The following is a 13,632-nucleotide window of genomic DNA, read 5'->3' as shown; positions in this document are numbered from 1 at the left end:
TGCTCTCTCCTTTCACCACTTGGATCCCAGGCACCAAACAGGCTTGGTGGTAAATGCTTTTAGTCACTGAACCATTGTGTTGGCCCTTATGAGCATTTTTATCAGAATAAGGGATTGGCTTGAGAGTGAGTTATTTCAGCCAGATAATGGTGGCTCACACCTGTAACGTTGGCACTAAGAAGGCTAAGACAGAAGGATAATGAGTTCCAGGGCACATAGCCTGGTCTACATAGGGCCCAGTAAATAATTTAGACAGGTAACTCCAAGCCTGATAACCTGAATTCTTCTTCCACACTCACATGGTGAAAGGAGAAAACCAGCTTCTGTATACTGTCCTCTCACTAATACATACATGCACATGCGTACACACACAGAGAGGGAGAGAGAGGGAGGCGGGGTAGCGGGGAGAGGTGAAAGGAGAAAATCAGCTTCTGTACACTCCTCTCACTGATGCACACACGCACAAACACACACACACAGAGGGAGAGAGAGGGAGAGAGTGGGGGGAGAGAGAGAAAACCAGCTTCTGTACACTGTCCTCTCACTAATGCACACATGCACACACACACACACACACACACACGCGCGGGGGGGGGGATGTAAAAAAGGAAGGAAAATCTGTAATTTTGATATAACTGGCCTTTCCTTCTCTCCATTCCTATATTCATAGCAATGGTAGTGATTAGGGAGAGGAATGGATGAAGAGCTGGCCCCTCCAGAAAGTAAAATGACAGGGTGTATTGCTTTTTTCTATATAAAAATCAGTAGCTACTTCTTAAGTTCTTATGTAGCATTCTACTTACTACTAGAGGGGTAGCATGCATTGCTTGCTTATAAACAAAATACTTGGCATATTCTATACATATTATATATTGTAAGTATATAAAGAAATAAAATGTTGAAGCTGAGCAGTGGTGGTGCACACTTAATCGCAGTATACTCAGGAGAAGTACACTCAGGGCTACACAGAGAAACTCTTGTCTCAAAAAAAAGTCCCAACATAGTATTTGGCAACTCAACATTTCTAAACTATGAACTTAATGTCTTCTCTAGTATCCTTCGGAGTCTTGAGTAACATGTTCAATTAAAATGTTAATTATAAATTAAAACCTGAAGTCATGCACAGAAGATGGGGCTGGACTTCACATTTTATTACTGCCTCTTTCCCTCTCTACTTGGTGAACCACAGTTTTTACTATGAAGGAAGGTTTCCACTTACACACAAAATGTATGTGGTATAACTGAATGTGCCATCAAGTTCCAGTTTGGTTTTGTTTTTGAGACAGGGTTTCTCTGTGTAACAGCCCTGGCTGTCCTGGAACCACTTTGTAGACCAGATTGGCCTCAAATTCACCCAGATGTGTCCACCTCTGCCTCCTGAGTGCTGGGGTTGAAGGCATGTGTACACCACTGCACCTGGCTCTAGGTCAGATTTTAATTCAGTCTGAGGATGCCTTAATAAACCGTCTAGTGTAAAGTACTGTTAAGGTGGCATGTGGTACCAAATGGTAGGTGTTCAGATTTCTTTTCTCCTCTAAGCTCAGAGCAGGCCATCGGGGTACAGTTCTGAGCACAATCTGCCAAGTTCTATAGTGTATTTCTGGTTCCTCTTCTTTACACTCCCTTTTCATCTTCCTCCCTCCCTCCATTTTGTTTTTCTGTTCTAGTTACAGTCTGATGCTATGATAAAACAGATAAAAAGCAACTTTGGGATCACAGCCTTATCATTAAGGGAAGTCAGGGCAGCTTCCAAGCAGAAACTCTGAGGATGCAGCTCAAAGATGATGCCGTTGCCCTTTCCTGTAAACTCTGCCTGGGGAGGAAGAACAGTCAGAGGTGCCTGCAGCCATCTTGGCCTGCACAATTCACTTGTGTCCTCTTCTGTTTCAGGCTGGAAGTTAAGCCCAGTGGTTGGAGCTGTGTATGGCCCTGAGTTATATGCAGGTACTAATGCACTGCTTTCCTGTCTGCTACTTAATGGCGGCTGGTTTCTCATTTGGCTATGTCTTTGTAACCTTTGTGGGTTTTGTTTTGTTTTTAATGCACTTAGCATCCAGCTTTCAAGCTGATGTGTCCCTAGGCAATGAGGCTGCTGTGCCCTTGTCAGGAAGAGGAGGCATCAACACTTACATCCCTCTAATCAGTAAGTAGCCTACGCTGACCTGCCATGGGTTTTGACTGTTGCCACATGTGCTAGTTTGATCTGGTTTTGTTCTAGCATAATGTAGAACTGATAGAAAAGAGCCATTCTTGAGACAGTAATAGATACCACAATGCCCTGTTTTATATGACTCACACTAGAAGCATCCACAAAACAAAAATCACTGGAAAGTGTACAGATGAACATGTAAATAACCTTTCTGGATATGATCATAAGGAGATCAGAAGATAAGAGTGTGTCTAGCCTGCATTACTCAAGCCTGCTCATCCCACCCATTCTCCTCTGGAGTACCACTTAGCACAGCTCCACTGTCCGTGACAGGCCACTTTCTTGCTGTCTATAAAGTCACTTTTACCCAGGCCTGTTTCCCCTGGCAAGAGTGTAACTAAACCAGATTCCACAGAGCATGATGTTTGAACACAGCTTCTAGAGAGAGGAACATTTAGAGTTGGCTTTATCTGTTTCCCTAAAGGGTATGGGGCAACTGAGGAGGTTAAAACATTTTAGAGACCAGGCAGAGGCAGGTGGGTCTCTGTGAGTTTGAGGTCTGCTCTACAGAACTAATTCCAGAACAGCTAGGGTTACACAGAGAAACCTTGTCTTTAAAACTCCTGTTTATTTATCTATATTAAGAAAACTAAGCTACAAATAAATTCTCTTAAAAATTATTGTATGCCTTGGAGTTTAGTACCATGAAATGAAATTAATAGTTGGCCAGTTAAAAAAAAATATTAACCTGATTTAAATCAGTAACAGTAACTAAAACGTGTGCATCTTATTATGATAAAAGTTTATCAGTCTCATAATGACTGGAAGAAACAGAGTAAATTTAAGATCTGTGACAGGTGAGGCATGAAGTCATTGTTTGGCCATCTTGTAGCTCTCTTTCCATTTCTTCCCCAAGCCCCAGTCACTAGCGTACTAATTAGTATGCTTGCTATCTTTTCAGGAAAGATTTGCTGCTTGTCTTTCTACCTTTTCCATAATTGATTCTCAATCTAGCTTTGTACAAGCTCCTGAATGCAAGTTGAAATTTCTGTCATATTTTGGGTCTCCCTTTAGTTCCTGGCTTCCCTTACCCAACTGCAGCCACCACGGCAGCTGCTTTCCGAGGAGCCCATCTGAGGGGCAGAGGACGGACAGTGTACGGTGCAGTCCGAGCGGTACCTCCAACAGCCATCCCTGCCTATCCAGGGTAAGTATTAGATTCCAAAATCACCATTTCTAAAATAAGCAATTGGATTCAAAAAGAAGAGAAGAAAGAGTGCTCTGGCCCTCCCTGATTTCTAGGATGTTGCTTGGCAGCATTTAGATGCTGTGTGAATATTTGCAAATTACTGGACTAAGGGCAAGAACCAAAATACAGAATTTTGACCAAGGGTCATATCATTATATAAACACTCATTTTGGCCACCTTAAGCCTTCATGGTGACAGCTTAAGACAGTGGCCAGAGCCGTCTTGTGTTTGCTAGCAGTGTGTTGGCATGGAGTTCACTCAGTAGCGCACGAGTGTGGATTAACACTACTACAGAGAACTGAGGAGGGAGCTGGAGATCATAGTGCCAGACTGTGTTTGCTCTGCTCACCTGTCTCACCTCCCCATGCTGGGGCAGAGGCCAGCACATGCGCCCACCCCATGGTTCACTGCCTGGGTAGTGAGCAGCAAAGCTAGTTACCCACAATGGATTTGCTTTCTTCCTAGGAAACAGATTAAAAGAGGTGAATTCAAAGACAAAACAAGTCCAAATGAATCAAAGAAGAGGGAGAAGTAGGGATCCAGCTACAGCTTCTGAGGTGGTAGCAGCTGACATAGCTGAGCATCCCTCATCTTCAGTTTGGAGTGGAGGGTGTCTCATGCAGTGGAAAGATTCCATAGCAACAAACAAATCCTTTGTTTTTGAATGGGGAGAAGGAGGGAAGATGGCAGGTTGCTTTTAGTTGTTTACCTGTGTCAGCCTGACGAATGCTTTTTATATGAAGTGAGCTTCTCTAAGTCGGTTGTACCAAGAACTTTCTTGAGAGTTGACATTTCTCCTCTTCATCTTTCCTCTGCCTATGACAGACAGGTGGTTTTTTTGTTTGTTTGTTTGTTTTTTGGTTTTTTTGGTTTTTTTGGTTTGTTTTTTGTTTTTGTTTTTTTCTGTATTATGAAAAAATATAAATAGCTGCAGAAAAGCCAATTAGTTGCTTTTTAGTTAAAGCCTAACAGAAGAGAGGGTGTCCCTTTCTGATAGCAAAATTGGCTTCACCAGGAGGTATACTAATTTAACATTCATTCATTCATAGACCAATGGACATACCATTAGGACTCCTCCATGCTACAGAATTAAAGCATTTTTATTAGACAAGGCAAGTATGCATGCTGAAGTGGGCAGGCTCCAAGACACTGCAAGGGAACTGCTTCAGAAAATAACTTTCATTTGCAATTTATAGATAATTAAATCCCATGCATTCCATCATCTCCATCTTCTGCCATGACTTGCTTTTAATTTTATCCTTTTTTTGTCTCAACTTGACCTTTGACCTTCAACCTCTGACATCTCTTTTTTTAAAAAAAAATTAAAGATACAGCTTTGTTTCATTGAGAAATATTTGATTGAAACATGAAAGTGAATCTTCTACAAGCTTAGCACACTAGGAAAACTGCTCATGAGGTATCTCCCATTTCCACCCAAAAGCATTGACTGTCACATTTGCAGGAAGAGAGTGCACAGAGACACATGGAACTTCCTATTTTGTAACTTCCTGAGCTACTTCATAACCCATTCTCTCCTAAGTCTGTGTCAGATATATATATATTTGCTTAAATGTATCTTATCTTTTATGTCTGATCATATCAGTACACCAAACACTAATTTCTTGTGTATTCTTTTTTTATTAACCAAACCACCTGTTTACATGGAAGATGGCAAGGAATAAGTCCAGTATTTCCTGGGGAATGACCTAGAATTGCTCTCCTAGAATTGCTTGTGAGCCTCTGTGCTCTTATGGCATTGGGTACAGGGATTATCAGAATTCTTGTAGAATCCAGTGAATATTCACAATAAGTGATTTGCCTTAGAATAAAATATATGCCTGTTTCTAATGGCAACAGTCTTTATGGAAGCGCACTGACATTGATGAAGATTAACTCCCCTCAGTCTCTGTGCCCCCGATTCTTCAGCCTTCAGTATGCACGTCTGTTAGGAAAATGCAGTGGAAAGGCAGACTCATCCCAGTATCAGACTTTAAGTCCGTGGAGACTAACGCAGGTAGAGCCTGCCTACAGAAGTTCATCTGCTCTTCCAGCTGTGTGAAAACAGAGGTCTAGTGTTAGGTGTATTGTAAGGTGTTACCTTGCAACTTTTTAGCGGCCCTACTTGTTAGCTCATTCATTATAATGGGAAAAAGAAATTATTCATTTTACTTAGCTAATAAACCAAAACAGATTTTTAGAAATATATAAAACAGCCAAGTCTTGACCTGACAAATGTGAAGAAAGTTAGTCTTTTCTCTCTGCCACTGTTAATGTCTTTTGCTCCCAAAATAATACTTGGGGGAAAATCTGTGTATATATACAAGCACTTCATAAGGCTGGAGAAAAGTCATTTTAAAAATAATAATATACTACTAGTCCAGATTTTTTGTTTAAAAAACTAATACTGCCTACTTGGCAAAGCCCATTCCCAGACAGGAGAGTGAGCCATGCCATCGGCTTCCTCAGGGTCACCATCAAGGACACGCCTAGTCATGACCAAAGCTTCAGTCACCAAGTCTGAAAAGTATGTTTCAGAATTCTTTGAATACTCTGTTAGTTAGGCAAGAACCCTTAAAATCTTCCAGTTGCTCCTTCCCACTCTGGATTATATTGTTACTATCTGGGATCCCACTGCACCTTTCAATTCTTGGACCAATCACCTTAACCTTGAGCTCATTACCTCTGCTTGTGAAAGCAATGCATTGTGGGTATTTTTGGTTGTTTTGTTCTTTTGGTTTTTTTTAATTACATTTCTCTGTTTACTTTGGTCAGAATTGATTGACTTGTTTTTCCAAGGTGTTGCATTGGTTCTTAAAAATGCTGAATAATAATACTTTGCATGCTTGTGTGATCAGCCAAATCTTATCGCATGTCTAATGTGCAGGGTAAAAAGCAGGTGATGTATGGATAACAGGAAAATCTATACTTTGAAAAATGAAAATAACTACTAAGCATCATTTGAAACACCCTTAGCAAATAGCTGCTGTCCTAATGGAATCCACTTTGTTCACTCTCCTCCTGAAGTTAAGCCCTAACCATCCCTACCCCTTGTACACTGTTAAAGAATAGCAGATGTTTAAAGGACTCCAGATGCTAAAGGTGGTCTGTGTAACCCAGCAGATCTCAGGCAGCTACATGCGGCCCTGCCATGAGCACAGCTTCTGTCACTAGTCTGCGTTATCCAGGGTCCAGGTGCTGCGTCTAGTTTTGCAGACCCTTAGCCCTTCTCACATGTCCTGGAGCCGTGGAACACATACATCTCTGTCACCAGCTTGCCGCAGCCCCATGTCCAGGTCACATTCATACATCACCTGCCTGTGTAGCGCATGTGCATGCTGCCGTCCTCAATAACCGGAATGTGTTTCTGTTCTTTTGTTTTTTGTTTTTGTTTTTGTGTGGATTTCTGCAGTGTGGTTTACCAGGACGGATTTTACGGTGCTGACCTCTATGTAAGTACACACACTGGGGCCTTTTTGACCCCATCCCCTGACAAGCCAGCCTTTTTTTTCTGTTTCTTTAGTTTGTTTTTTAATTTTATTTTTTGTTTCTTTTTTAAAAATATAATTTAATTTTTGTTTTACTTTTTCCTTGTGGATATATATATATATATATTTATATATTTTAAGAATGCAAGCATGCTTCTCTGCCACTGCGCTTGCCCCTGGGTGCAAAAACTAAGTCTTGGGTCTTGTGATGGTTGCTGGGGTCAGTCTGCTGGACATATTCTTCCCCTTCCCTGTGCCCACCCACAAAAGCTCCAGGTATCTCTTACCCTGTGAGATGATCAGCAGGTTTAAAGTCGTATTGTTGTCGCATCATCTGCATACATAAATGACAGGACTAGCTTACCTGACACCAGCTCTTTCCTGTCTTTGCTTTTCTCTCCATCCCACACCCTCTTTAAAATGTTAGGGCTTTGTTTTATGTAATGCCAGGAAGCTTTCTGAACTGCGTGCTCTCTAACTTTACATGACATGAAGAACATAAACTTGTAAAAGTGACATCAGCAACTGGTATCATACTGTAGTAGTTACAGAGAGGATCATAGTTTAGTAGTTACAGAGAGGATCATAGTTTAGTAGTTACAGAGAGGATCATAGTGTAGTAGTTACAGAGAGGATCATAGTGTAGTAGTTACAGAGAGGATCATAGTGTAGTAGTTATAGAGAGGCATATACAGTCTTTGAAGACCACAGATACTCAGTTTAAATCTACCTGGAAGTGCACAGCCAGTGCATCTCTTTTTTTAGGAGTCAAGCCAGGGAAGCTGGGGAGTGTAAGGAGCAGCCTGGACTCTGACGCTTAGTTATGGCGAAGATTTGCCAATTCTAGTAGGCACATTGACATTTAACCTATCGACCTTCTAGCTAGAGATAAGTTCCATGTTCCATGATTTTTTGGTCACATATCTACTTCAGAGGAATCTAGCTGACATGGGAAAAGCTTTTGAGTTTTAAGGACTATCATTAGGTGCCTTCCAAATGGCCTTTTTCTAAATGTAAGCATAGTCACCTGACCCGAATCATTAAAACAACTCTATACAGAAGACTTAGCAGTGGGACCTACTCTGAGGTAGGTCAGTGTGTCCAGGAGGTGCTTTCTCTATTCTCTCTTCTTCACTGTCAAGAGGCTGTTGTGCCTGCTTCCTCAGCAGTATGATGTCAGACCATTCAGAGACAGACACTGAGGCCACTTTCTCAAGCCACTGTGAGTCTAGCTGTGCTATCTAGAATAGGCCTTCAGAGTGTGTCTACCTTGTAAAGGAACCTTTGGTAGGGGTCATTGGCCCATCCCGTAGAGTGCAGTTACTAGAATTTCAGAAATAGTTTACACAGCCAAGCATGATGACCCCCTGGCCCATGTCTCATTACCTTTCTTTGTACTTTAATTAAAACCTATCTCTTGCTCAGCAAATTTTTAAGAAGTAACTTTTCCTCTTGTGTTCACAGTTGAGGACTGGGCAAATATGGCTTACTTTACAGCACATTACACATTTTTGGATGTGTATATTTCCATATGATGTTCTCTATAGTCTCATAAAATTCACTTTCATAAACATATTATTTATGTTTTTGGAATCTGCTGTAATTGAGTTATTTCCCCAACTGAGGTTTTTGATTTGGGGTCTTTTTTGTTTTGTTTTTATTGTTGTTGTTGTTGTTTATGTAATATCTTCCTTCTTTGGGATTTTTTTTTTTTAAATATATCCTGCTTCTATCCTGGTTTGGCCTGCCTTTACCTTAAACCAACCAACTGAATGTTTGGCTATAGCTCTCCTGTTTCCTTATTTTGCATTGTAACATCTTAATGAATGATAATTTTTTTCTGTGCCCATCAAAAGTATTTTTGTTTTGTTTTGTTTTTTTTTTAATCTAAATGAATAATCTATAGAATCTTGAGCAAGTAATCCAGTGGCTTGGTCAAAACGCCCTTCCTAGTGACCCTGCTAGTGAGAGCCCTGCCGCCTGCTGCCTCTCCCTCTCCCATCTAAAACAGAGTCAGCCTTAGGAGAACAGAAGTTGGTCACTAGTGCTGAGATCATATCTGAGCCCTTTGCTGAAAAACAGGGCTGCACTGTAGTGTTGTAGCTGGAGCTGCGAAACCGATGGTGCATGTGTGAGGGAGCTGAGGAAAGTTCTTACTAGCATACAAAAACTAAGTTTTTCTGAGTTTGTTCTACTTCTCTCTATACATTTCCTAACTGGAAATCCATCAGCATACCTTTGCATCTAGTTTCCTCAGAAGTTCGTACTACAATAGGGGGAGTGCAGGATTTAGTGTCAAAAACCACTCCGGCCCAGGCAGAGAGTGAGTAGAAGTCACTCAGGAGAGGTGCTCAGTGCACTTGCTACTAAGTCTTCCCTCTGCTGCTCTGAGAGTGGTTCCTGTGAGCCATTTTTTTTTTCTTTTTGTTCTTTCTGCTTCCTTATGGCTTACTTATTGGATATAAAATATCCTGATCTAGCTGTCACATCCTCGATTTGTAAAGAGCCCTGCTCTTCCAGGACAGGAGTGTGTCCACTCCCCATCCCTGCTACCTCCCTTTTTCCCATTAGTTCACCCTAATTTATCTTTTAAGTGGGGTAACAAATGCTCCTGATTCTCATCCTGTGAAAAGCATGCTTGCATCCAAAGGAAAGAAAAGGCTGGCAGCCCATGGCGGGCTCTTTGTATGATTGTCTTCCTTCCACAGCTGCGTTTTTGAACTGCTCTTCCTGTGTTCTGTTATAGAATAGTGTTACAGGAACCAATCATTAGCGCTAAAATACCTCAGGTAGGAGTGCCAGTGTGACCTGCCAATCAATCAGATTGTGGATTGCAGTGAACAAAATTGAATTATACTAACCATTCCAGCTCCACGTTAGAGATGGGAACAGAGGCTTTTTTGGACAATCAAGACTTGTGAGCGTGTGATCTAAGCCCTGCTACCTCAGCAGTGCCCACATCACATCCACACATCGTGGCCCTTCCTTCAACACACATCAACACAAGCACAGCACATGCACGGTCCATAGTCTGACCCCTGCTGCCTCTTTGAGCCTATCAGTCACAGTTGCCTGTGCTATTTAAACTAGCCTTTTATATTGGAGGCCTTAGCAGCTGAGAGTCTTAACTGTGAAAGAGATGGCAAAAGGAAGCAGGCAGAAGTCTACCGGCACGGGACCATAAGTCCCATGCTTAGCTGCCCAATGAAATCAGAGTCAGAAACAGATGGTGCTGCTCCAGAAGTGCGGAGTTGTCACAGGTCTGCACACGCAGGGACACGTAGCTCTTTCCTTTCACCTGATAAGATCAGGGTTTGGATAATAGCACACTTGTTAGAGAGTTTTCCCAATAGCTTGACACTCATCGAAGAAAAATAGTCCATATTTTAATAACCCAGTTACTTTATGTAACCCAGTGATATTGTAGAAATGAACTAATTTGGAGAAATCTGGAATACCAAAGTATTTGAAAGATTTAATTCATTTAAAGTTCATTTCTCATAAATCTTGTAAGTCAAAGCTAATCAAGTTGATCATAACAGTTTCTCTCCTCAACCCCAAATTTAAATGATCATAAGATGGAACTTAAATGACACTTTTGGAATATGTAGATATGTCCATTCAGAGCAGAAATTATGAATTTTGTATTCAAGCTTGTGCTGTGTCTACTTGAGAACTCACTGTCTCCTGTGGCTGTGGCTCTTGGCTGGCTTGGGGAAAGAGGGCATTAGGATCATCCAGGGCCAAATCCAGTGGTTCTAAAGGTCAAACATTAAACCCTTGCTAAGTAGGACAGATCTCTACTCCTCAGTGGTGATGTTAATCATCACGCCTGCCAGCCCCCTACACCCCCCCTTTACATGCACATACTTGCCTTCTTCTGTCCATCTGCACACTACATGGGATAACAAGCTTTCATTTGTCTGCTGGTCTTGAGCTACACACTTTCCTCCTCAGTGTCACATGTCATTGTCTTTCAGGTAGAAAGAAGGTGTCTTGACATCACATGCTCACCAAAGTCCTGTTTTAATGTAAACCTAAAGAAAAAAATACAATAAAATTAAAGGCAAGGTTAAAATCAAGACAAGATGAAAATCTTTAGGTGTTCAGACAAGGGTCACGTGCAGGGGAGCGATGGTTAGAACTTCTGTTTTGTTTCAAACCTACCTGCAGAAGAGGTGCAGAGTTCACACCATGATAAATCTGATTCAGGGAAGGAGAGTAGAGAACCTCAGAGAGGAGACACTGGGTATGGAACCAGGCTTTCCTTTAACACTTTGGAAAGTCATTATTAGTAAAGGGGCTTCAAGTAGCAGTGTTTAGCTTTGAGAAGAAGGTGGAAGTGGGAGCAGAAATATGACAAATAATTGAGAAAATAAAGTTCTCAAATACGGGAGAAACTTGGAAGAACACTAGATAAGGATCTGCAGTTGCTCCCAGAGAGCACACCTGGGGAGCTCTGTCATCAGAGCCATGCAGGTTGAAGAGTGGGCTCGGGCCACCAAATGGAGAGTACTAGGCATTACTTAGAAAGGTTACAAAGAAAATTAACTGTTTCTCAAGGGGCATGTGTGGATTTGAGCCAGGCTTAGCCGTGCCAGACTTAGGCAGCTGAGTCCAGAAGCCGTCTGTGTGTGCCCTCCTACACTCTGGGGTGCTGTGGCCATGCTAATCCCCATTTTTTGTTTTATTTCAAATCACACACAGATAGAATCTGCAAACTGCTTCAGATCCAACAGGTCTGATTGTGTGTAAATACATATGTCCTTTTTAATTTTTATTAATGGTTGCTTCAGTTGTGCATCAGTGCATGGTTAAAAGCAATACACATCAGCTATTCATGACTTCATATCTCCAAATGAATTATTTCTCCTCTTTTTTTGTTTGTTTGTTTGTGCAGTCAGCTGAAGAAATGTTAACATCTCACTCTAAATCTCTCAGTGGAGTCTCTGTTCCCTTCTCTGATATAACAGATGGGTTACTGCTTGTTATAATTATTAACATTGTGGTATGGGCCAGGGCTCGGGTGGGCAAGATTTACTCCTCCTTTGGGCTGGGGAGGGGCCAGTTGTTAGGGTATGGAATGTTAACTCAAGTGGTGACTGACTGTTTCCGTAATACCAGGTCGTTGTGGCTGCACGCTCTAGTAATTGAGGCTGTGTACTTCACCGAGCTTGTGGTAGAGCCTAGGGCAAACCGCTGTCCCAAGAGAATGCTGGGATAGATAGAGTTAGCCAGTGCCAGTCTGGACGTGGTGGTTTTGCTGTTGTTTTAGCTCCGGATGTCGGCATGCTCAGTTTTAATGTGATTAATATTAATGTGGCGCCACCCCCCACCCCACTCCCACGCCTGAGCCCTCTTCTCCTTACTCCCACCTTGTTCTTTTTGAAAATTTTAAGAAACAGTAATGAAAATCTTGGTGTTTCAAACTGCACTTTGCTCTCATGTTCTATATATAAGTGCCTTCAAATTCACTCATTAAAGTAAAATCGGGGGTGGGAGCATCTTAGCCCAGAATCTTTGTACACTGTAAGATGTAGAATGCAGTTAAGTCTATTGTTTGTTGTAGATTTTGTCCTGAGTTTTATGTAGGATTCTGTAGAATACCCAATTTCAGCAAAAGCAGAAAGACTTCTGGGTAGATGTGTCTGAGAGGAGTCATTTCCCAGTACACAGTGCACTTTTCCTTAGGCATGGATGAATTACCAGATTGCTTTGATAGAAGTGTCACCCGTCTAGCCCACATGTGGCCCTCCTTTAAATGACTTCTGTTAAGAGACCCCTGCTGATCAAAAGCATTAATGTTATTCTCCTTGTTGCCAGTATTCTCCCAAGCCCATCAGTGTCAATAAAATATTTCATCCTGTCCTATACTTTAAGGACAGAGAGCTTCATTAGTCAGACCCCAAAGTCAGAGCCTGTTCATGAAAGCAGATTACTGCAGTTGGAGAAGGCACATTTCCTCCCTGGTAGGAAGGACCTAAGCCACTGAGGGAACCGTTGCTGTCAGTTGCCTTGCTTAGGAGCCCTTCCTCCCAGTTAGCAGCTACAACTCAGAGGTGCGATTGGAGACAGCATGCAGTAGCCCTCACATGCTCTTCAAGCTCTCAGGGACAGTCCCGACTCTGAACATCAACAAGAACCTGCTCCAGTCTGTAAACACTGTACCTCGCTAAGCACAGATCAAGCTATAGTTGCTTTCACTATCTTAGAGTTCTGAGTGTAAAGATTATCTTGGTATTAACGGAATGCTGAAGAGAAAAGCACACAGTACCAAAGGACCTTTATTACAAAGATGTTTCACTAAAGATTTGGCTTCCATTCTGGAAAACGGAACCATATCTAAATAGACCGAACAGCTGAGCCTTCATGGTCCAGATAAAGACTGAACTATAACGATGAGGTTAGGTTTTTGTTCTCTAACCAATGTTTTCATCACCCTGTGTCCTCTGAATGCTTAAGGACTGAGGTACAGAAGGACTGGAGCTAGCTCTGTGGAGCCAGTTGTAAGGCATTGCAGGGGTAGTGCAGCCTGCTCTTGCAGTAAGTAGATGCGGCTGAAAGTCACAAGGATGCTTCCTGCCACACTCCACTTTGGCCATGTCACTCCAGGGTCTGATAATGGTAACTCAGACTGTCCCTTATAGGCACCTGTAGAGAGGTTGACAGCAAAGGAGTGTTGCACAGTAGCTGAGAGCCAGTGCACTTTTAACGTGTATTTGAAGCTGCTGGCCCTGTCTTTTTTTTTT

At 42.0% G+C, this 13,632-nt stretch overlaps 1 protein-coding gene across 32 annotated transcripts in view; it reads left to right on the top strand.

The window, feature by feature from the left end:
• Rbfox2 (RNA binding fox-1 homolog 2) overlaps positions 1-13,632 on the top strand; it is a 234,156-nt gene that overhangs the window by 210,857 nt on the left and 9,667 nt on the right. For 11 of the 32 annotated variants that reach the window (XM_031348177.1, XM_031348186.1, XM_031348275.1 and 8 more), the window contains 5 exons: positions 1,891-1,944; positions 2,051-2,143; positions 3,212-3,356; positions 6,808-6,847; positions 11,591-11,622. In XM_031348177.1, coding sequence (XP_031204037.1) covers positions 1,891-1,944; positions 2,051-2,143; positions 3,212-3,356; positions 6,808-6,847; positions 11,591-11,622 — 364 coding nt within the window. The other 21 variants (XM_031348147.1, XM_031348208.1, XM_031348283.1 and 18 more) reach the window with 8 other exon arrangements.

Source organism: Mastomys coucha, unplaced genomic scaffold, assembly GCF_008632895.1.
Source record: "Mastomys coucha isolate ucsf_1 unplaced genomic scaffold, UCSF_Mcou_1 pScaffold11, whole genome shotgun sequence".
In the NCBI taxonomy this organism is placed as follows: Eukaryota; Metazoa; Chordata; class Mammalia; order Rodentia; family Muridae; genus Mastomys; species Mastomys coucha.
This window is presented reverse-complemented; position numbering and strand designations above follow the sequence as displayed.